The sequence below is a fragment of the Dreissena polymorpha genome, chromosome 5 (assembly GCF_020536995.1).
Source record: "Dreissena polymorpha isolate Duluth1 chromosome 5, UMN_Dpol_1.0, whole genome shotgun sequence".
In the NCBI taxonomy this organism is placed as follows: Eukaryota; Metazoa; Mollusca; class Bivalvia; order Myida; family Dreissenidae; genus Dreissena; species Dreissena polymorpha.
In genome coordinates this window covers 31,644,678-31,668,677 of record NC_068359.1, presented here as the reverse complement: position 1 = coordinate 31,668,677, position 24,000 = coordinate 31,644,678, and the positions used below count along the sequence as shown (strand labels likewise).

Below are 24,000 nucleotides of genomic sequence, written 5' to 3'. Positions count from 1 at the left end.
TTGTTATATATATATTTGATAGTGAACTATTTTTTTTCAGAAAAGTTAATTTTTCGTTATAATATGATTATTTATCATTCAAAATGATGTTTTCACTAATTAATATCATAGCCACACGCCAACCACCTGTGGTTAAGCGCTGTATTATATACCGCAAGAAACGTCACCATATATAACCTTCCCATGGTTATGACAATACACTGTTAATTAGTATACTTGCCTTCAAAACAACGTTCAAGATCAACCAGACGCTTATTGAATGTAAATGACAGACGCTCACTGTTATCTAGACGCTTTAAATCTACGGCCGCAAAAAGAGTTTTTGCTACGGTGATAAATGAGTGTTAACGTCTAAAAGGTGCCCCCTGTGGATAGTAGACGCAAAGGTTGTTAAGATAAAAAGCAGGGAGGGGAGGCACTTTCTTTGTCGGAAATCGGGGAAATCAGAACATCTGGCCAAGTTGGTTTCACAAACACACACAAATAATTTTTTTGTCTTCAGCCGCTGGGGGGGGGGGGGGGCACGTGCCCCTCGTGCTCCCCGGTAAATCCGTGCCTGGTGGTGGTGGTAGCGGTATATGTAGTGAGGTATATTACGGTAGTGGTAGAGGTAGTGGTATATATGGGGTTGTTGGGATGGTGATAGAGGCAGCGGTGGTAGCGATGATTCTAGTTATGGCGGCGTCAGTTGTGGCATCAGCGGTAGTGGTCGTATTTGAAGTTTTATATGATGGATGCCGATGTTTCTGATGACGATAGTGATGATTATAAGTATCGGTTTTAAGAGTTGGTACATCTTTATGAGAAGGTGAGAAAAAAATAGATATATGTGAAGTAAGCCTACTAGTCTTTTAAGACTATTTAGCAGGTTTAGTACATTGGTTGATACATACATCCTTTTAAGGCTATTAAACCTATTCAGCTGAAATATTAACCGTATTTAGCATATTTAGCAAGTTTGGTACATAGTCAAACAAATATTATCCACTTTTGCGTTCTTCCCATTGAACAAACATGAGTTTTGCCCCGGAAGGGACCTAGTCAACGCTGACCGCCCGTCGGCCACCTGTCGGGCTGTAATAGTTTCGGCCCGAGGATTTAATACGGATCGGCGTCACATACAGCCTATACAGTGTATTATGCGCTATTTATATTGCAGGTGGGTATGAACCTTTTAGGGCGCCTTTCGGAAAAATAAGAGTTATCGCCCTGAAAAGACCTAGTGCACGCTGACCTCCCGTCGGCTGCCTGTGTGGCTGATCTAGTTTCGGTCTGGGGTTTTAAATAGGGTCAATGTGAAATACAGCCTATTTAGTGAAGTATTCGCTAGTAACATGGCGAGTGAGTATGCGCCTTTGAGGGTCCCATTCGTACAATTAATAGTTATCCCCGGAAGTGACCTAGTGCTCGCTAACCTCCCATCGGCTGCATGTCGTGCTGATCTAGTTTCGACCCGGGGTTTTAATTAAGGTCGGCGTAAAATACAGCCTATTTAGCGTAGTATGCTCTTTTTACATGGCGAGTGGGTATGCACATTTAAGGGTCCATTATGGCAAAACAAGAGTAATACCAGGGAAGAGACCTGGTGCAAAAACTCCCACCGGCTGCCTGTTGGACTGACCTAGTTTCGGCCCGAGGTTTTAATAAGGCTTGGCGTCTCAAAAAGTCTTTTCAGCGTATCATGCGCTAGTTACATGGCGAGTAGGCATGCACATTACATAAAAGGCCCCTTTCAGACAAACAAGAGTTATTTCAAAACGTCAACGATACAATTGCAATACCTTTGTGCAGGTACTTAAGCAATCTTCTATTTAGAATTCATCAACAATATCCTGATTAATGTATAAAGAAACAAAGAATCTATAAAAAGTCTTTTCAGCGTATCATGCGCTAGTTACATGGCGGGTAGGTATGCACATTACATTAAAGGCCCCTTTCAGACAAACAAGAGTTATTTCAAAACGTCAACGATACAATTGCAATACCTTTGTGCAGGTACTTAAGCAATCTTCTATTTAGAATTCATCAACAATATCCTGATTAATGTATAAAGAAACAAAGAATCTATAAAAATAATAAACTGTAATTACTTCAGAAAAACAAAAAAATAACGTGATTAGGTGATTTGAATTTGAGATGAATTGGTGATGCATTGGAATGTCCAATAGATGTGATCCATAGTTGTATAAATATGCAGTCAAATGCAGTAGAAGTTACATATAGCAATCAACTAAAGACATATAAATTTATGTATTTTTTTAAAGACCTTTTGTGTTGGGAAGTTAAATTACCGTAATTACCTGACTTAAGATCCTGCTAGTTGAACACGCAGGCAGATTCATATTTTTTCATGCAGTGGACTGTGACATAAATGGAGTATACATAATGTAGTAGTAAATAAGTAAATATGTTAATAATACATAATTATCCATTATTAAATTTAGCTACCAGACAGTTACAGTTTGATCCTCATTCGCACTGATGGAGCTTTCTCAATATCTCTTTAAATACCAAGAAATGGTTCTATCCAGAAAACCGATTCGAGAGTGGGTCAATAAACCTTAGATTTTCACTGCAACATTAAGTTGAAAATACACTGGTTTGTACTAACAGTTATAATAAACATGTTATTAAAATTATATACTGCACAATTATTTATGTAACCTGTATACAGATACGATTCCAGTCTTGGCGGCTAGTGACCTTTTTCAAAAGCACCATTACTATGAAACACTATTATGCATATATTGCAGTTTTCCAAGGCAATGATGCTGATGATAAATAAACATAGTGGTGAAATATGAGATTTCTTTAAATGTCAATTTTCAAAAACGATTTCACAAGTTGCAGTTAAAAACTTCGATCTCAGTTGTAAATAGCATTTTTCCATGATTACCAATTTGACCACTTATAAGTAAACGTTACCTTCATTGCGTACTCAATATTCTATACCACTGCGCTTACAGTGTATCGAAATTGCTAATTATTAAAACATTTGAGTTTTCGTGCCCATGGGCGCGGCAGTATTGGAAAAAGTACACAATGTCGCTTAATGTACCAACGTTTAAGTTATGCAATAAATCGACATCCTCCGTAACCGACCGGTCACCTCCGTAACCGCCCGGCCAGATCCGTAACCGCCCGGCCTCCTCCGTAGACATGTTATGAATAATTTTATATATGGATATCGACTGCTGTGGAGAATCCGGCCTCTCACACGATGACATTTCAATGGCAACGTTTTAAGCCAATAAGATCGGTATCAGCTAATTTCGGTGTTGACGGTTGGTTGAAATTATATACTAAGGCGTGGTTATCAATACAGTTTAGAAATATCAATTTATATAACCACATTCGGTGTACGAACTTATCAAATGCTGAACTTATACGGCTCGGTTCGTTTAATGTTCTCTTTTATTTAGTTATAGCTATCAGTTTATTACGTTGCCGTCTCACACGTCTGTAAGTCTAGTTATAATTGAATGAAATAATTAATCTTTACTAGAATATTAATTGTGACTAAAACGTACCAATTAACAAAACAAATCATGGAAATCAAAGTTTTTGTCATATTTCTTTCGCTGGTAATAGGTGTTAACTGCATTCAAAGAAATGTTCAGTTTGCAAAGGATAATGCTGTTTCGGGCTTCAAATGTTCAGCTACGGAACAAATTGGTGATGTAATTCTGACACTGACCATTCAAATGTGCACGAGCGTGTGCGCTGGTACCGATGGCTGCAAGTCGGTATTTTACACGCGTTATGAGTGCGTAAGATGCCGTTCTCGATACAGGAAGGCTAGTGATGCAAGACTACTTCCGATGGTGGGAAGCGTCAGCTACAAAACCGGTATAGTTAAAGATGCGATATGTTAAATCGCTTGTAATCGCTTTCTGGCATCAATTTTCCTCATGGGCGCTCTCCTAATTGATTTTTGCATTGAAATTTGAATATGGGCCGTGCTTTGTAAAAAAAGGGGTTAAATGCATGTGCGTAAAGTGTCGTCCCAGATTAGTATGTGCTGTCCGCACAAGCTAATCAGCAACGACACTGTCCGCCTCAACTGGATTTTTGCTAAAAAGAAACTTTCTGTAAACGAAAAATATCATAAAAGCGGAAAGCGGAAAGTGTCGTCCCTGAGACGACACTTAACGCACATGCATTAAACACCCTTTTCATAGAGCATGGATTATATATTTAATTGCTAGAAAATTTCGACGAAATCCATCGCTTTAAAGGGTATGCTAACGTTTAATATCAAGTAGTTTGATAAAATATCAAAGTAACATTTGCATACAGTCGTAATTTTATCATATGTTTTAAACGATAATCTTATACTATTTTAACTTTTCTGCTTGTGAATTGCGAATGATAAAGTCATGAAATAAAATTTATTATCAAACTATACAATGTAATTAAATTACCAAAACAATTGGTTGTTAATGTAAGTGTTAAAATATTGTAAATATCGATAAGATGCACGTTCAGTAGTAATTCATTGGTTGTGTCATTATACAACATTTACTTTAAGATCTTGAATTTATCACGGTATATATATTCTTTAGTTGTGCGGTGTAATCCGGGATGGCTGTCGTTCCTGGACTCGTGCTATCTGAGGAATTCGTCAACAAAGATGACATTTGATCAAACGAAGGTAAATTCGTTTTCTTGCTTGCATTTGTTCGTATAGTGTGTAGGCATAATTCATCAACATAATTGTAAATAATAAATCATATAATAAATGCATGTTCCATAAAAATACTTTACATTCCAATCTGGATTTGTCGTCATCGCCGTATTTTATAAAATAATTATTTGTAAATATGTATTTGCACAGGATTATTGCTCGAGTCTTGGTGTTAATGCGCACGTCCTGTATATTGATTCGGACGAGGAAAAAGATGTCGCTTCAAACGTTCTGCAAGGTAAATTTCGTTGGTAGTTTTTCAATCGTTTCAAGTTTCTGAGTATACATAACATAGAGTAGTATAGCCTTACGCATACACGTGTATTAAAGACGACTCCATTGTGATACAATGTTTTATGTTTAGTGTTATTTAGTGAAGATTGTAAATAATTACATTATGACAAGTAATACGAACCCGTGTTTATAGTGTCTACTTACCTCATCACGTATTGAAAATGTCGTTTAAAAAGTGACGGTTTAAAGCGAGTATATACGATTTTGTATATGTGTTAAATGGTAATAAATTGATAAAATATGTTACAATAACACAAAATAGGCAAGAAAAAATATACATTAAATACGAATTTCATTAAATGCAGCAAAGACAAATTAGCGCCCCGAGTCGATTGTGACGATGATATTTTCCTACAATAACCGAAGCATTCGTCTTTTTATTAGGACCAGAGTTAGTGTTCGTGTGTCGTATGAATAAATATCGTTGCAGAAATTTAAAATGAACCGTTAAACTAAGTTTAGATTCACATCGTACATGCATGATATACATGCTGGCGAATTCGACTGTACAGCCGTTTTCGATTTCAGAATTAAATATCTGGCTTATTTCGCATTTTTCGACACATGTTCTTCTAAACTTTTATTTTATTTTATATTGAAAGATATATATAATCAGTTCTTTACACATCTTATATAAATTCATTTATATTTGACAAAATCGTATATACTCGCTTTAACTTTCAGCAATCGGACAGGTTTGGATAGGCATACACTTGAAAGATGGAAGCTGGATCTCGTCCATTGACGACACATCGGTTGCGTATTTTAATTGGGCGTTGGGTGAGCCAAATAATGTGGAAAACAAAGAACATTGCGCTCTCACGGATGAAAATGTCCTATGGCGATGGATAGATTTTCCGTGTACCGATCCAAACCATGCCGTCTGTGAAATAGACATGTAGTTAAATTTGTACACAAACTTGTACCTACAGTGCGCGCAACCATCATGAAAGCTGATAAATGCATACTTCATTGAGGACCTCTTCTCTGCCGACTGCGTTTGACAGTTTTTTACTCGAAGCAGGCGTTGTCATGGATAACAAAGCGTTAATATCATCGACAACCAAGAAAACTTGATCGCTGCGTGTTAATTATTTCCTTATGATTTTACGTAAATTGGTTAGATTAAACGCATGTTTGCTATTAATGACCCCTAAAGTATCAGCCCATTATTGATTAGCTCATGTTTAAATCCTGGTCATGTCTATTGATCATGTCTATTGGTCATGTCTATTGGTCATGTCTATTGGTCATGTCTATTGGTCATGTCTATTGGTCATATATATTAGTCATGTCTATTGGTCATGTCTGTTGGTCATGTCTATTGATCATGTCTATTGGTCATGTCTATTGGTCATGTCTATTGGTCATGTCTATTGGTCATGTCTATTAGTCATATATATTAGTCAAGTATATTGGTCATGGCTATTGGTCATGTCTATTGGTCATGTCTATTGGTCATGTCTATTGGTCATGTGTATTGGTCATGTCTGTTGGTCATATATATATATTAGTCAAGTATATTGGTCATGGCTATTGGTCATGTCTATTGGTCATGTCTATTGGTCATATATATTAGTCAAGTATATTGGTCATGGCTATTGGTCATGTCTATTGGTCATGTCTATTGGTCATTTATATTGGTCATGTCTATTGGTCATGGCTATTTGGCATGTCTACTGGTCATATATATTAGTCATGTCTATTGGTCATGTCTATTGGTCATGTCTATTGATCATGTCTATTGGTCATGTCTAATGGTCATGTCCATTGGTCATGTCTATTGGTCATGTCTATTGGGCATGTCTATTGATTATGTCTATTGGTCATGTCTATTGGTCATGTCTATTGGTCATGTCTATTGGTCATATATATTAGTCATGTCTATTGGTCATGTCTATTGGTCATGTCTATTGGTCATGTCTATTGGTCATGTCTATTAGTCATATATATTAGTCAAGTATATTGGCCATGGCTATTGGTCATGTCTATTAGTCATGTCTATTGGTCATGTCTATTGGTCATATATATTAGTCAAGTATATTGGTCATGGCTATTGGTCATGTCTATTGGTCATGTCTATTGGTCATATATATTAGTCAAGTATATTGGTCATGGCTATTGGTCATGTCTATTGGTCATGTCTATTGGTCATGTCTATTGGTCATGTCTATTGGTCATGTCTATTGGTCATGGCTATTTGGCATGTCTACTGGTCATGTCTTTTGGTCATGTCTATTGGTCATGTCTATTGGTCATGTCTATTGGTCATGTCTATCGTTCATGTCTATTGGTCATGTCTATTGGTCATGTCTATTGGTCATATATATTTGTCATGTCTATTGGTCATGTTTTTTGGTCATGTCTATTAGTCATGTCTTAATCGTGGTCATGTATACTGGTCATGTCTATTGATTATATATTTCGGTCATGTTTATTGATCATGTCTATTGGTCATATATATGAGTCATGTCTATTGGTCATGGCTATCGGTCATGTCTATTGTTTATGTCTATTGGTCATTTCTATTGGTCATGTCTATTGGTCATGTCTATTGGTAATGTCTATATGTCATGTCTATTGGTCATGTCTATTTGTCATGTCTATTGGTCATGTTTATTGGTCATGTCTATTGGTCATGTCCATTGGTCATGTCTATTGGTGATATGTAAATCCCACTACGAATTTTTAGACACCAAATTTCAGCTCAGCCAATTTTGCAGGATGATTTTTTTTTTTAGAATTTTGATTTTCTTAAAACAAATGCTGTATTCATATAAACATAGAACGATCACTATTATCAATAGAAGAATGGTTGAGTTGTTTTTGCTAAGGAAATTTCTGAAGAGATGCGTGGCTCTTTTTGGTTTTTACTTTTACTTTTCAATTTATGATGTGATGTTGTTGTTTGTTATTTTTTCTTTTATATTATATAAATATATTGCGTATATAGCTTGCATTTTTATATTTATTCAACTTACTTGGCGATAACAACAATAAAATAACTATAATCAATAACACCTTTACCAATTTGCACGACCGAACTTATTTTCGAAAGATTGAGTTGTTATCGAAATATTATCGAAATAAGTTTTCATTGATTTCTATTGGTACACGTTTTACATCATGAAGTTTCGTATTGATCTATACCTTGCCAATGTTTGTTTACACAACTTGTTCATAGACGTTTAATGTACTGTGTATACGCATATCTATGAAATAAATACTTAATATACCACCAACTTGCATTATTTAATTGTAATCACCCGTTGATCAGTTTTCATTTTTCTTTTACCTTAAACTTCATACAAGCCGTACACATTTTTTTGCTGTTGTATTATTCTCATTGAAGTAAATTGTTTCCTCCGCGAAACTAAATATTTTCATAACATGAATGTATTAACGATAAGGCTGAACTGTATTGTTAAAAAATGAATTAAGAAAGATCCAGCGTTAACACAGAGATTAATTCCAAAACTGAACTACCATGTTTGTTTAATTTTTTTATGAAAACTTAGAATAAAAAAGGTCTAATAAAACATGCCAGTCATACGACATTCCTTTAAAATCATTTTTAATGTAGAGTTTGGTTTAATGAAATGAGAGGTACATCATTCACTTTATATCATGTACTTATCTATATAAGGGAAATACGTTTCGTATTTTGTTTTATATTTCTAACTAATAAACACGTCTTAAAGAAAATATTTTAGATTTCTGTTTTTTGATGTTGATTTTCTTGTTTCGTTTTTTATCGTGATGAACAAAAAACGAAAAGATGGTATATACACTGACCGTATTGTCAACACATATTAGTTAGTATTCCCGTTTTCAACTTCTTGAAACACAAAATACGAAAAAACAAACACATTAATTTGTAGCGTCTTCCGTTGTACTACATTTAACAAATACAATGAAACCTATTTCACTAATTATTATTATCATAATATATGCAGGCATGACATCATTTACATAACGTAATTAATTTGTAAAATAATTGTTTAAAACGATATCTTCGGAGATGATAGGGGAGGCACAACAGTGTGTTCATTGCAATTAGTTCCTATTTAATTGAGGAATCGTAAAAGGCATGACGAATTAATTGCCACCTATGTTTACAGTCACAGTCGCTAGCGAATTTTGTTTACACATTTACACTATATTAATTATTTAATCCCGAATTTATAATGTTTAAGGCAATACAAAAAGTCCGATTCCAAGGCCCATTACCACGCACAAAATCAACGGACCGGCACGAATTTTCACATTTCATCGGCACGAATTTTCACATTTCATCGGCACGAATTTTCACATTTCATATGTAGGGAATGTATGTAGACTTGCATACCAAAAACCAGCTCAATATCTTAACGCGTTGCGTATAAAGCCAACTGAAAACGGTTATTATATAGGGCATTTCTTCGTCCAATCCAATGTCGAAGTTGTAGATGATTGTAATTGTTCATCTGTGTTGATGATGGTGAAAGTTAACATGTGTAGTAGATGATAATTTTATAATAATTTACTTTAAAACTTTAGAGGAGGTTTTAATTCAAAGAGAAAATACAATTACGGTTATATGTCAGTCATACTTTATGATGCATTTCTTAATAAAGGTTTTTGATTGTCAAAGTTTGCTTTGCTTCTTCACCAAACATCATACATTTCTGAAATCTAATGCTTTAAACATCTGTGTGAATTACACACCAATCTTTAAAGCTTTAGACTTCAGAAAGGTGCTGATTTACTTGTTGTATTCAATAAATGTAAATCATAAAATACGTTTTTAAGCATTAACATTCATATTGAAAAGTTCTAACACCTAAATAATCATTGAACGACATTATATTTAATACCATTAGTGTATATTTTTCAATTTTAGTTCATCTTATTGAAAATTCGAGTTACCGATTACAATCAGAGTTAAGGTTGTCGGAAGACTAAATATCGCTAATTTAACAAAACCAAGATATACGTTAGCCGTAGAATACAATACATAGCATTATATAACTATAATTCTCAATGGTATGTGTGTGATATTTTCATGAACGATCGAACGTTTAATAGGTGTTATGAATAACCAAAGATAAAGCACTATTAAAGGCGAGGTACATGACACTATTTAAATGGAATGTTATTTTTTTTATTGAATACATTTTCTTCTACAGTGAATGAAACTATTGAAGAATTCTATAGACCAGTGACAATAAAAAACGGACGTGGTGCAAACTGAACTGTCTATGAATGCATATTGATAACTCTTTATATGAGATTATGTGATTATAAGAATATATATGTAATAAATCACGTTGTTTTCGGAAACATTATTTAACTCGTTGTGGTTCACGAAAATATTTGTTTTAATTATATTGTTCCAAATACTTACGTACACAATTTATAGGACTAGGCCCCACTTAATGACCGGGTCTTCTTTTACCGGTACCGCTAAATACGTTGAATATTTAGCATTAAAATATTTAAAACGTATGGGTATTTAGCGCTTCGATAGGTATCCGGACTTTGCATCATGGATACGCTTGTGAGCGACAATGGTCCTCAATTTTTAAGTGAAGAATTCAAACAATTTGTGGATTCATACAACATAAAAAATGTGACATCATCTCCACTATATCAACAATCAAACGGTTTAGCTGAGCGAGCTGTTTAAACGGTGAAGAATCTCACAAAGAAATGCTTTGAGACAGGTGATGATATTTACTTTTTGCTTGCTAGAATTGCGTAACACTCCTCGAGATGACGTAGTAGGTTCGCCGATGCAGAGGCTAATGGGTCAGAGAGCAAGAACTCTCATACCGATATCGAAAGGACTGCGGAAACCCCAAGCTGACCAAACAGAAAAGATTGCATCAAAATTGAATAGTATAGATGCAAACAGAAATTCTTCTACGACAGACACACAAAGGTAAAAGAAGACCTGAAGCCAAATGATGCAGTACGAATCAAAACACCAACGGGATGGAAGACCTGCAGAATATGTGCGGAAATCGCCATATCCTCGTTCGCACATCGTTAAGGCCGGCGAAAGTCGACGTGAGTATCGGCGTAACACGTCTATGCTCATGAAAACCAAAGAGTCCCCACATGTCATTGAAACACACGATGAAACAATACCAATATTACCAATGGTTTCCAGAGATTTGCAACAGAACGGTAGAGAATTGTCAATAAGCAACAGAAATTTGGCAAGGAACGACAGGAAATTGCAAAATAACAACAGAGAGTTGCCAAGAGAGCAGCAACCGTTGCAACGCCATTCAGCACAGCAGCGAAACAACACGACAGAACAAATCCGTACGCGTTCAGGACGAGCAGTGAAAACACCAAGATTATGTGTGCTGAAGTGTGACATGGGCATAATAATCCCATTACATAATAACTGATGTGAAGAAATAACACAAAAAGTCCGTGTTGTATTATTATATTACATTATATATATATATATATATATATATATATATATATATATATATATATATATATATATATATATATATATATATATATATATATATATATATATATATATATATATATATATATATTATATTTTGTATTATTATCATAGTATTTGGCAATATAGCATGTTATATCAAAATAATTATTCGTTTTGATGTTGTTTGTACACATTTATTTTATCATATCAAAATCTTGGTTAATGTTTAAAGATTCAGTTTTGTTTTTTCTCCTAATAACAAAATGTTCATAAAATTCTCTTCTCAGGAAATCCAATACTTCATTTATTTAGGTGTATCTACTTTCTAGCTTGTTTTCTGTGTGATCAGTTTTTTATCATTTCCTAGCTAAAACCCGAAAATTAGTGTGTCTGGCATTTGTCATAAAAATATTTTGTCCTGTACATAGCCTGAATCTGAGATAACAGGGACAATTTTGTGGAAACTTAGCGAACATGCATTTTAGTGAATAATTTTGTCTAACATGTTGTTATATTGTTAATTTGATTTTATGAATTTCAATGCAATATTTAATTTAAAAGAAGTTCTTTGTTTAGTAAAGTGAATTTTGTTCATATGGAATGTTCTATTTTCAATAACAATTTAAAACTCAGAGGTTTAAAAGAACAATTCCCACTATGATTTAATAAAAGAGAGGTTTATATTGTGTCACGGCAGGTTATGTTATTTTCTTTCGTTCGTTTACCTATTCGCATATGTAACGATAGAGTAGTTGATGTATCATGTATTTATAATTTAAAAAAAGAAAGAAAAGGGGATGTCATGTATTGTAATGTAAGGGACACAACTCGTATTGTCTTGTTAAAGCATGCAGTCATGAGTTATTTGTATTGAGGTTTATATCTGTGTGAATATATGAATAAAGTCAGTTGTGAGTTACCCACCAACGAGTTCAGAGTTATTACACACCATTGGAAAATTCGGCAAAATTAGTATACTTTCCTCGGACAAAAGGAAAAAAGATGTCCCAATGAACTTAACTTTCGGTAGCTGATGATTGATCTATTTCAACACTCGAATGTATTAATAATGAACTCCAACTACTTACGATATAAGTTTGATATGTCCACTATTAATTTGTCACACAGTTTTTGGAAAACGTTCGCGATAAAAATGGTATAACTTATTCTTTTCACGAGCACTACCTCATGTGTGATGTTTACTTTCGCTTCGCTGGTCACCTATTTCCGGTGGTGATGATAGATGGTGAGTGTGCGTGTGTGCTCCCACACTCCTCATTATCGAGTTTTATGCGCACAAACGGGTAACAAGGGCGCATGCAGGGCGCATGCGCAGAAAATCAACATGGCCGCCGCACACTGACTCGTGACTTGGTTTTTGAGGAGATTTTCGAGGTAATATTGTGCATAGAAATGTCTGGACCCGTTTCTGCAGTGGGTTATATACAAGTAAAAACATTCCAGAACTGGGAACAATGTAGAGCATATGAGAACGTTCACACACTGACGTTTTATGCAAAAGATATTGATGTACACGCATTCAGGGTTTATGTTTTCAGTGTCGAAGGGCTTTTGAAACTAGCGAATTTCGTTTAATATGGTGTACGAACTGGTTCAAAACTATCCTTAACCGTTCCGGTCGGTTTCCTAAACTGTATCGGACGGTTTACATACTTTTGAACCGCTCTTGCGTCTGTAAACCGTACCGGGCGATTTATGTTGTGGATAACAAACCATGCATGGAATATTTAGACTATGCTTTAAAGGGATCTTTTCACGCTTTGGTAAATTGACAAAATTGAAAAAAGTTGTTTCAGATTCGCACATTTTCGTTTTAGTTATGATATTTGTAAGGAAACAGTAATACTGAACATTTACCATGGTCTAATATAGCCATTATATGCATCTTTTGACGATTTTAAAACCTAAAAATTATAAAGCGTTGCAACGCGAAACGATTGAATAATTTGGAGAGTTCTGTTTTTGTCGTTAAATTTTGTGAAACTACGAAGATTGCTTATATAAGGTATAAAATACGTCAAGTATGTGTACTCGGCGGAATAGCTCAGTAGGCTAAAGCGTTTTTACTTCAGGACTCTGGCAGGACTCCAGGGGTCACTGGTTCGAAACCTGCTCCGGGCAATGTTCTTTTCCTTTTTTTAATTTTATTCTTGATTTTTTACTGGAGCTTTTACGATCCAATGTTTACATTTATCAATATAAAGCATTTAATGAATAAGTTAAAAGATGCCAAAATCTGTGAAAAGGCCCCTTTAACTGTGCAAAAAGCTAACATGTGTGATCACCAAACCAAATATCAGGTTTAAGCGGATTTTGCGGTGCTTCATTGAAATACTCATAACTTTAAAATGACTGCATATATTAAGGAGCAAGTGTGACGAAACATTAAAAAGGGATGCATTTGCATACCTGCATATTCATATTATAAATACTCGGGCTGTTTAAGTCACAATATACGTTTGAAGTAGGGTTCCACTTTTTTTGAGTCACCCTGTACTTTAGGTGATTGATTGTTATAAAATTTTCAGTCTGTCTCAGTAAGCATAAAATCAACATTTTGATGCAAAAATAGAAATATTTTATGGCAATTCGAATAATGGAAAAGACACATTTTCTGTAAAATACCCAAATCAAAGTATTTCAAAAACAATCCAAGTGGCAGCATTTTATAACTATGCTTATGTTTTATTGTTTGTTGTATTATGCCAAAACTACTCTATGCCGTGTCGGACGATTTATGCGCACGAACGGTCCAAAACTTTCCTAAACCGGACGGTTTACAAACCGTCCGGGACGGTTTATAAACCGTCCCATACGGTTTAGAATAGTTTTGGACCAGTTCGTACACCATAGTTAAAACATGCAAATGGACGCCATTGTCGTAAATATAGTACCACCATATTATTAAGAAAAGTCACATTTACAAGCAGCTGGTACAGATGGATTTTAGGATGGAAATTGAGGTATCGTATGAATTAAAAGAAAATGGACACTGAGGACGGAACACAAAATATAAGCAATATTGCTAAAACATGTTATCAGTTGTTTCAGCGATGTTTAATATTTCCAGAGTAAAATAAATGAAAAGGGTCTCCTTTGAATTTTACATTGACACACACATTGGGATATTGATCAGGTCGGCAGGACGTTTTGTTTGTCACACAGTTGCACTAATTTGCTAATGAAGAGCGTTTTATGGAGATTTAATAGCACGTTGTCGAGAAGTGTATAGTGGTTACATGGCTACATGCTGTCATTGATGGCTCGAAGTCCGTTTCATAATCCGGCGAGGTTCCCTCTAGATTGGGTCTTACTACGCTTCTTATTGATGGGGACATTATCAGGTAGAATTATTTTAATTTAGCTCAACAATTGTTTAGAGCGTCATAATTGCCACTATAAGCATTACTCCAATACACTTGCGTGGCTGCCGGCCCTTTCGGATGCTAAGAGCTTAATACGCTGTCCATGTAACTGCTTGTCATTTGCCAAGAGCGGTGTTTCGCATTATCCTTTATCATATACACAACAAGTAAAACCAGAGACGAAGCTATTATTTATGTGAAAAAAATAATTTCCAATTTAATGAATTTGAATAGCATACAATAAGTTTCACAGTATGCTTCTCGTCAAATTTATTTCAATAACTATAAAAAAAGTTCACACATTTTTTCCATTTTCCAACTGAATTTCGTATTTCTTGTCCACAACACAAAAACACGTCTTCACACATCATAACACTTCTACCGAAAAAGTTATTTAACTCTAAACAATTCATCGTATTATTAAGATAAATCATCTTGTCAAGATCAACATGAAAAGTTACACCAAGCTTATTGAAAGTCTGATGGCTCCATTGTAACTAGTTTTAATACTTTCAGAACTGAATCTATGTTTTTCTATCAAAACCACTTTAGTTTTGTCGAAGTTTACCTTTAAATCAGAGCACGATGTGAAAAGCGATCATTCGTCTAAGTTTTTATTAAGGGATTCTGCAGAGCCATCCAGGCGAATTGTGTCAAATTGTTGTAACTTTAATTCAGAATTATGTATGTGTATTCCTTTTATTTTGGGATTTGCCAATACTTTACGAGAAAAGATTTCGGCGCATAAAATAAAAATATAACAAATTAGGGGATCACCCTGACGACATCCGCGTTGTTTTTGGAAAAACTCCGACCCGCACTGCGTTACCGCTGAGATATCATTCTTATATAAAACATTACATCATTTGCTTATGTCAGGACCAACGCTAACAAAGAATAGTGTTTTGTTAACAAACCTCCATGACAAGGAATCGTAGGCCTTTTCAAAATTTATCAGAATGAGTAGACCGGGAATATTATTTTCGTCAGTGTGTTTTAAAATGTCATAGATTAGTCTAGTGTTTTCACATATGAACATGCCTTTATTAAAACCAGTTTGGTCATTATTAAGGAGCTTAACATTTTTTTAAATGTATAAGCAATACTTCCAGAACACATGTTATAAACAGTGTATAACAATGTTATTTACGCCATTTTTTAAAACTAGAACACCGCGAGTTGAGTTGGATGTGTCGCCTGATGGTAGAATACCCGTGTTACTTGTTTACTATTGCATTGTGGATGGGACATTAATTCTTAATGTTGTTACAATCAAACTTTCACCCTTTTTTGTCCTATTTAGTAACATTTTGAAAAAGCAAAAAAATATTAATGAATGACCATGAATATTGTAAATCTAATAGCAAACAGACAAAAACACACAGACAGACCAAACACAATATGCCCCCCTTTGTGTTATAATTTGTGAATTTTCTTCAATTCTAAACTGTTATCCACACAGGTTTGTGGTGGCTGTAGTACGTTTCTAGTTCATCAACAACTTTATAACTGTCAAAGTTCAAAAATATCAAATCATTTATTATTTTTATTATTATTATCAGAAATGTTTAAAGTAAAGCTCAAGACATATAAGTTATGAACGTTTTTTGGGTCGTGGTCGCAGATCTCGAAATCTAAAAGCGGACCATAAGTTCAAGGTCAAGGTCACAAGGGTCAAAACTTTTATGTACATGGAAAGGTCTTGTCCAGAAACATATGCGTACCAAATAATAAAGTAATATCTGAAGGGACACAGACGTTATGAGCTGTTTTGAATCGCGGTCGCAGATTTCGAAACCTGAACGCGGACCCAAGTTCAAAAATGTTATGCGCATGGAAAGGTGTTGTCAAGATACACATGCATACCAAATATGAAAGCAATATTTGAAGGGACACAGTAGTTATGAGCTTTTTTCGAATCGCGGTCGCAGATTTCGAAACCTGAAAGCTAAGTTCAAGGTCAACGTCACAGTGGTTAAAAATTGTAAGCGCATGGAAAGGTGTTGTCCAGATACACATGCATACCAAATATGAAAGCAATATCTGAAGGGACACAGTAGGTATGAGCCTGAAAGCCTGTTGTTGCGAACGGCAAGCGGGTAGATGTGGGATCTCTTGGTTTATTATTTCAGAGGTTGGAGGATCGGCTGGGTTCAGCTTGGTCGCCCAACGTGCTCTTGTTAACTGAAACAAGACAAAATATACTTTGACTCACAAAGACAATTGTACTTCCTCCTCATTTTGCAATCCAGACAGTACAAAACAATACGCACATAATTCATCATAACATGGCAATATAGCAATCACACTTTGGGGTTCAAATTCCTATATATGGAATACTATGTAATACTACAAAGTAATACTTACTATGTCACGTCTTGAAATCGCACACCTAACCTGACCGTCTTCAAGAAAAATCCGTATAGGCAGACAAGAATCATCGTGACAACTGGGTTATTTTTAACCAAAAGTATGCAATAAATATTTAATTGTATCTTTCGCCTTCCTGTTTGTAAACAATAGCATAATGAGTAACCTATATTTTTCGATCAAGTTGGGAAATTTTATACAATCATATGCAAATGTCATAAGAGTATTGACTAGCATATGTTATGGCCATAAATGCACTTTTTTACGAGAATATAACCTCGTTTTACCCAAAGAATGCCATAAACATCGCTTTTAGCATTTAGGTGTCGTTTTGGTTGATTATAGCACTATAAGTAAGCTATCATAGTGAAAAGATGGACGGTATGAAAATCTAGCATATTAGACTATTGACTTGCTATTTTACGGCCATAAATCAACATTTGAACAAGAAAATAACTTTTTTTCTAACCCAAAGTATGTAAAAATCATGGCTTATGGCACTTAGCATGCCAGTTTGGAAAATAAAAACTATAAGTAATGTAATATCTTTGTTGAATAAGATGAATAGTTGGAAAAATAAGGCAAATAAGAACATGTACTTCCATCTTTTATGACCTATAATCGCCATTTCAACAAAAATAATATTACTGTTTTCTACCTCAAAGTATGCGAGAAACTTTGCTTTTAGACTGTGCGTTCCAGTTCGTTAACAATAATTTAATAAGCGAGCTATGTTTGTTGAATAAAATGGATGGTTGGAACATTTAACACATAAGAATACTTTACGGAAACAAAAGTTCATTTGAAAAAAAATATTCTGAACCAAAGTCTGCAAGAAACATAGCTTTTAGCATTTTAAGGACTGTCTCTTAACAATTACATTATTAGTAAGCTATATTTGTTTGATAAGATGATCAGAGAGAATAAAGCACATCAGACAATGTTTACAACCTTAAATGCTCATTTTAACATTGTATTGCCTGTTTCTAAATAATAATATTACAAGAATGCTAAATTTGTTGAAAAGCGTGACCAGTTAAAAATAATAAGCTCATAAGAATACAGACTTGCATTTTTGACGGCCAAAAATTCACATTTATCAAAAAAACAACTATTGTCTAACCCAAAGAAGGCAATAAAGATTGTTTTTAGCACGTGAATGTCTGTTTGTAATCAATGACATTATAAGAATGCTATTTCTTTTTAACAATATAAACACTTGGAAAGTTTAGCACATAACAAATATTGATTTAAATATTTTAAAGCAAAAAAAAACAAAAAACAATAACACATGTTGACAAGAACATCACTTTTTTTCTGTGCCTGAGTATGTAAGAAACATCGCTTGTAGCATTTTAGTGTCTGTTTATAGACAATAACGTTATGAGTAAGCTATATTTGTTAATTGAGATGAACAGTAAGAAATTGAAGCACAATTTAGAATATTGACTTGAATATTTTACACATATACAGTGCATCCAAATTTGAACAAGAACATCACTATTATTCATACCAAAAGTATGCAAGAAAGAGTGGGGTATTTTTTGCGTTACAGTGCTTGTTTATAAAAATAACTTAATGGGGCTATAGACTTTGTTGATTACATTCACAGTAGGAAACCTTTGGCACAGCAAAAAGCTGAAAATAATAAGAAAATAAAAACCTCTTGCACCAAAGTCAAGTGCAGAAAAAACAAAATATTGATCCTTTAGATATCAATTTTGCCAATCACATTGAAGCCAAGTTGAAAAAGATGACACGTTGGGAAAATGTAGTGCATACTTAACTTGAATTCATTTTTACGGCCTTATTGCAAGTTCTTACTTCCATATGGAACATTGTTTAACCCACGGTATGCAAAATAAATTGTATGCCTTTTCAACCCGAGTGTGACCAATTACACTGTAATTACGCTTTCTTTGTTAAATATGATTAACAGTGAAAGTATGAAGCACATAAGAAGCTTGACCTTCATATTTCATGGAATAAAATCTATATTTTAACAAGACCATAACACACATAAACAGTGCACGCTTTAAATTACTACTGTAAAACCACAACCCAATTTACACAGAAACTTTAGTGTTACGAACTGCAGTTTGGCAAAAACTTCATAATTCCTAAAATAAGTATCTATGACACAATATGCAATTCCATAGGTACGTCCTAAAATAATTATGCCCGAAAATGAGTCGCCGCCGAATTATCAGTTCTATACAGGAGTGTTTTTGCCCAATATTGAAGAGACGAATACCAGCCCATTCAAAATCCTTATTTTTATATTTACCCTAATTAATTTGCTAAATCAATGTAAAAGAAAATACGAAGATAAGACTTGCACTTTAAACGACATGAATTTTTTACGGAGCGTAGCGTAAAATTTACAGGACCAGAACCGGAACTTGTGATTTGTTACGGGTCTTGCAGATTTCACACTTCACCGTCATGAGAGTATACCTGTTTGTTTGCACGGCGCTAAATGTAGTTACAATACTAAAAGTGGCAGAAACCACTTAGTTTCTCTATATGTAGCTTATCGATTTGAATTTCATGGAGCTACAGGAAGTGCAAGAATTCGCTGTTGAACAATATTGTTTAAATCCCATGGGTACAATTCATATTTTATTAATCATATAATGTGAGCGGGCCTATTTTAAGGCAGACATGCGGATTTCATTTGAGGTCGTTTCGCGTGCATGTCAATATAGCATTGTCTATTGCGTTTCCAAATTGTAATGAAAATGAATAATAATTATGGACATGCCATTACAGCATCCGTCTTGATCACAAAATGAATAGAAGCTGTTAGGTGTTATTTGCATAACTCAACGTTATTTGCATAACTCAAAGTTATTTGCATAACAAGTACAAGTCGCTTTGTTGTATACTTGTTGTAAAATACACAAATATCCACAAAGGGCAAATATATTGATCGTTGCTGTACGTATAGCCTTTACGCATTGTCTTAATTGTCAATGTTCAATATATTACAATACGATGCCTTATCATAAATTGTACACATACCATCGGATGATTCACATTTTGTAACTTATGATTGCCATTTATCTCTAATAAATACACTTACTAACCTTTATAAAGTTTAGGTAAAACATAACCCCTCGTCAATATGAGAATTGTATTTGTGTGGTGGGACACATTCACTAAAACCGTGATGCTGCATATTTAGATCAAAGTAATGTGAGTGTTAGTGTTTGGGTTGTAAACAATTATTGTCAAACCAAATCGACTGTCAAAGTAACACGTAAAAAGAATCCTGACTGATTGTAAACTAATTAAAACGTCTTCGTCAAAAGTAGTAAATGGCGACTAGATAAATGACGTTCTGGCAGTGTGTATCTCATGATTATGCGAAATTCAATCGAGCTTATTAGTTGATTGTATATATGCAGCACGGCGGCAATTTATTGTTTTTCAAAACATAAACTTAATGCGTGGTATGGCGTCATATGGTTGTTTATAATGTTTACAAGTTCTTAGGTAATGAATTATGCATATTTTGTTCGACTGTTGTCCTCAACAAAACAAAAGACCTATGAAAGGCGTATAACGGCTTTATCCACCAGTCTGCAGAATCAATTGCGTTATGTTTTTTATTGGGGACAATATTTACATCGCTATGTCCAGCTATGTCGAATATCTAACCATTTAATTAAATGTTTCACCTCAACATCTTGACAAAAGAATCTCAATATAAAAGACAACTTATGTGTATGACAAGCATTGTCTGAATTTCTTTTTCCGTGTTTGCAGATACTAACAACAAAAACCTAACATATGAGTGCTTTAAACGCGATCGACTATTTATAAAATATGGTTTGTAAGGAAGTATTTAGAAAATGATGCATAATTATACAGATGGGAGTTATATATTTTGGCGAGTTCACTTTGAAATGAACAACACGCCAACATGCTTCTTTTGAGGCATGCTATCATGTCGTTATATTGCACATTTTGTTAGGTCTGTGTAGTTGCCATGAGATCTGTCATTAAAATTCAGCTTTGCATTCATTTATTGTCTAGCTATTTCTGAGATTGCAAGTACTTAGCTACGCATTTGCATTTGATGACAAAAGCCAATCTTAGTGTTAGCTGCGAACACAGCTGCTCATCCAGCTCTGTATTCCAGGCATACAGAGCTGGCTCCGTATTCAGCTCAGCAGACATCTCCGCATTACAACCATGCGTTTTCTCTTATTCATTTATTCCGCCGACATAAACACACATACCTAAAACAGTTCATATGTTGTGGCATAATTAAACGGAGTGTCACGTCATTGCAAGTCAAACGAGTTTGCTATAGTTTTCATACCCATAGACAAAAACATAATTCAAGAATACTACATTATTTTTATCAAATGGCATGATATTTACGACAGTATATAAATATATGTCTTTGTTCAATACAAATCGAATACAATGTGCTCATGAACAAGAACCGTTGTTTCGTATAGCACTTGTCTGTTTACGGCGCTTAATGGGAACATTATGACATAAACACTAGAATGTAAAGGAGCCGCAATGTAATATGCATGATGTTCATGACAATTAAACCAACAAAACACCTAACGATAATTACAATAGCAAATACCAAATCATTCCGTATGCATGAATAATGAAATATGGTCTTCAGGTCAGTGCTGTTAAATACATTTAAAGAATAAAAACACAGATAATGATCACATGACATGAAATAGCACGAAATAGCTGAAGCCGTTACGACCAGTTCATTTATAAAAGTGTATTAACTTTATAAAACATACAGTTAATACACAAGATTAACCTATTTACCAACTTAAATTCAAACATTCAGCTCTCGCCTTTCAGCCTCATATTAAAACATTGTAAAGGAAAATACCAATTGTATGTTGATGACAAATGCTAATGTAGGCTTCTATTCGACCGTTGCTCTTGAAATGTGACTTGGAAATACAGGACATGAACTTGGGTCATGAACCACTGGCGCTGCGGTCTAGTGTTATTTTTTTAAGCCTCGTTCTTCGAAAACTGAGCTCAATGCATATTCAAAATATGTAGTCCCCGATTAGCCAGTGCAATCCGCACAGGCTAATCAGGTTCGGCACTTTACACCTTAGCTGGGTTTTTATTACAAAGATACCTTCTTTAAACGAAAATTTCCACAAAAGTTTCATCCTTGAATAGCCTGTGCGGACTTCATTATACCAGTTATAACTAACAACGCAAATTTTAAGTGTGTATGTTCATAGATTACACAGCATGCTGTAACAAAAAAGCTGAACACAATTGGCCAGATACCTATTATATTTCATTTGTGAATAAAAATTATGATATGATCAATTTATTCCTCTGTAAACAAGCACTTGTCTGTGATCTAATAGCACTTAGAAATAGCGCTAAATTTTCACCTTGAATTTTTATTATAGCTGTTTAGCTTCTGAAAACTACAAACAAGTGAAAACATATGAGAGGACATGTTTCTGTCTAAGTTCTCACAACGCCGATATATATATGTTTTTAGAACAGCTTCAAATAAATCCTTATACAAGGTCATCATGACCCTCCGCAAAATAAATCATTCTTATAATTACGCTAGTAAACTAGCATTGTGTTAAATGAGGAGTCGTTTTGGGCATTGAGAAAAATCACAAAATGTTAAATATTTTTTTGGTAACAAAAGTATTTTCCATGCGTAACGCGCTGTAAATTAATCACTTTCGCGAGTCAGCAATGATATCCAATTTGTATTCAAAGCAAGATTAATCATCGACATGCTTATAGGCAGATGTAGGACAATGTATTGCGATAGTCTAATGACGTGACGTTCAGCCGTGATGAGACAAAGCCCATCAACTCCGGTTTCGCCTATTGAAATGAACGGTATTATTAACGGCATGAAATACGAACATAACGACATGAAATAAGAACAACAAAAAAATAAACGAATAAGTTATCGGGTTTTCTATCGATTCAATGTATAAGGCATGGTGTTCATGCTTATAGAATTTAGACAATATCGATGTTGTAACAATATTTACAATGGCGACGCAACATGATTCGTTTTCTTAATTGCGGTTCTAACCTTCAATTTTAGCTAGACGTTGAATCTTATAACATATTTTTTGATATGCTGTTACGTGTATAAGTGGGCTAATGTGCTTTAAATATATTTATGCTTGTATCACAGGGCGAGAAATTGCTGCGACCAGTCCGGGACTCAAACCAGGGACACGTCGCGAGTGTTTTTCCGACTGAGCTGACCGGATCGCTACAAAGCCTTTTCCATCTCAATATGTTTTTGTCATCGAACTCATGGATTCTGGGTTTACATCAAAACCACGGGTCTCTTAGTGTATAACCCAGTTAACGTCACGGCCCTAAGTTTGCCGCTAAATGTCAGAGGATTTTAAGAAACATATACTGTTTTTAAGTGTATCATTTTGTAATTTTAATTAACTCAAACTTAAATTAATAACATTTATATATTATACAACGGCAATGATAGCGGATATGACGACAAACCGCAGGACATGTTGAAGAGATGAGCTTCATATTTAATGATATGAGCTGTAGGAAGTCTTACCAACTACATTCCGAGACATGTAATCACCCAGTTGATAGAGACATACAGTTGCAAGGAAAGTTTGAATATACACAATTCGATTGGACATGTACCAATTTCTGAGGACATCATTAAAAAAGGGAGGCATGGTTATACTTAACATGACATGTACGGAGAGGACATGTACAGTACTTCTAATTAAGATCTGCTTTAGGGCGTTTAAACACGAATACAAGAAATGAAACTTAAA

General features: G+C 34.5%; 2 protein-coding genes across 2 annotated transcripts in view; one reads left to right on the top strand and one right to left on the bottom strand.

Annotated features, from left to right (window-relative positions):
* The window catches only part of LOC127880629 (sugar phosphate exchanger 3-like), a 251,664-nt gene that overhangs the window by 57,862 nt on the left and 169,802 nt on the right, over positions 1-24,000 (bottom strand). The gene's annotated exons all lie outside the window — the stretch shown is intronic.
* Positions 3,369-8,688, top strand: LOC127880630 (C-type lectin BfL-2-like). Its single transcript, XM_052427953.1, has 4 exons — positions 3,369-3,849; positions 4,566-4,654; positions 4,838-4,925; positions 5,666-8,688. The coding sequence occupies exons 1-4, from the start codon at positions 3,549-3,551 to the stop codon at positions 5,881-5,883; spliced, it is 696 nt and encodes a 231-aa protein (XP_052283913.1). The 5' UTR covers positions 3,369-3,548; the 3' UTR covers positions 5,884-8,688.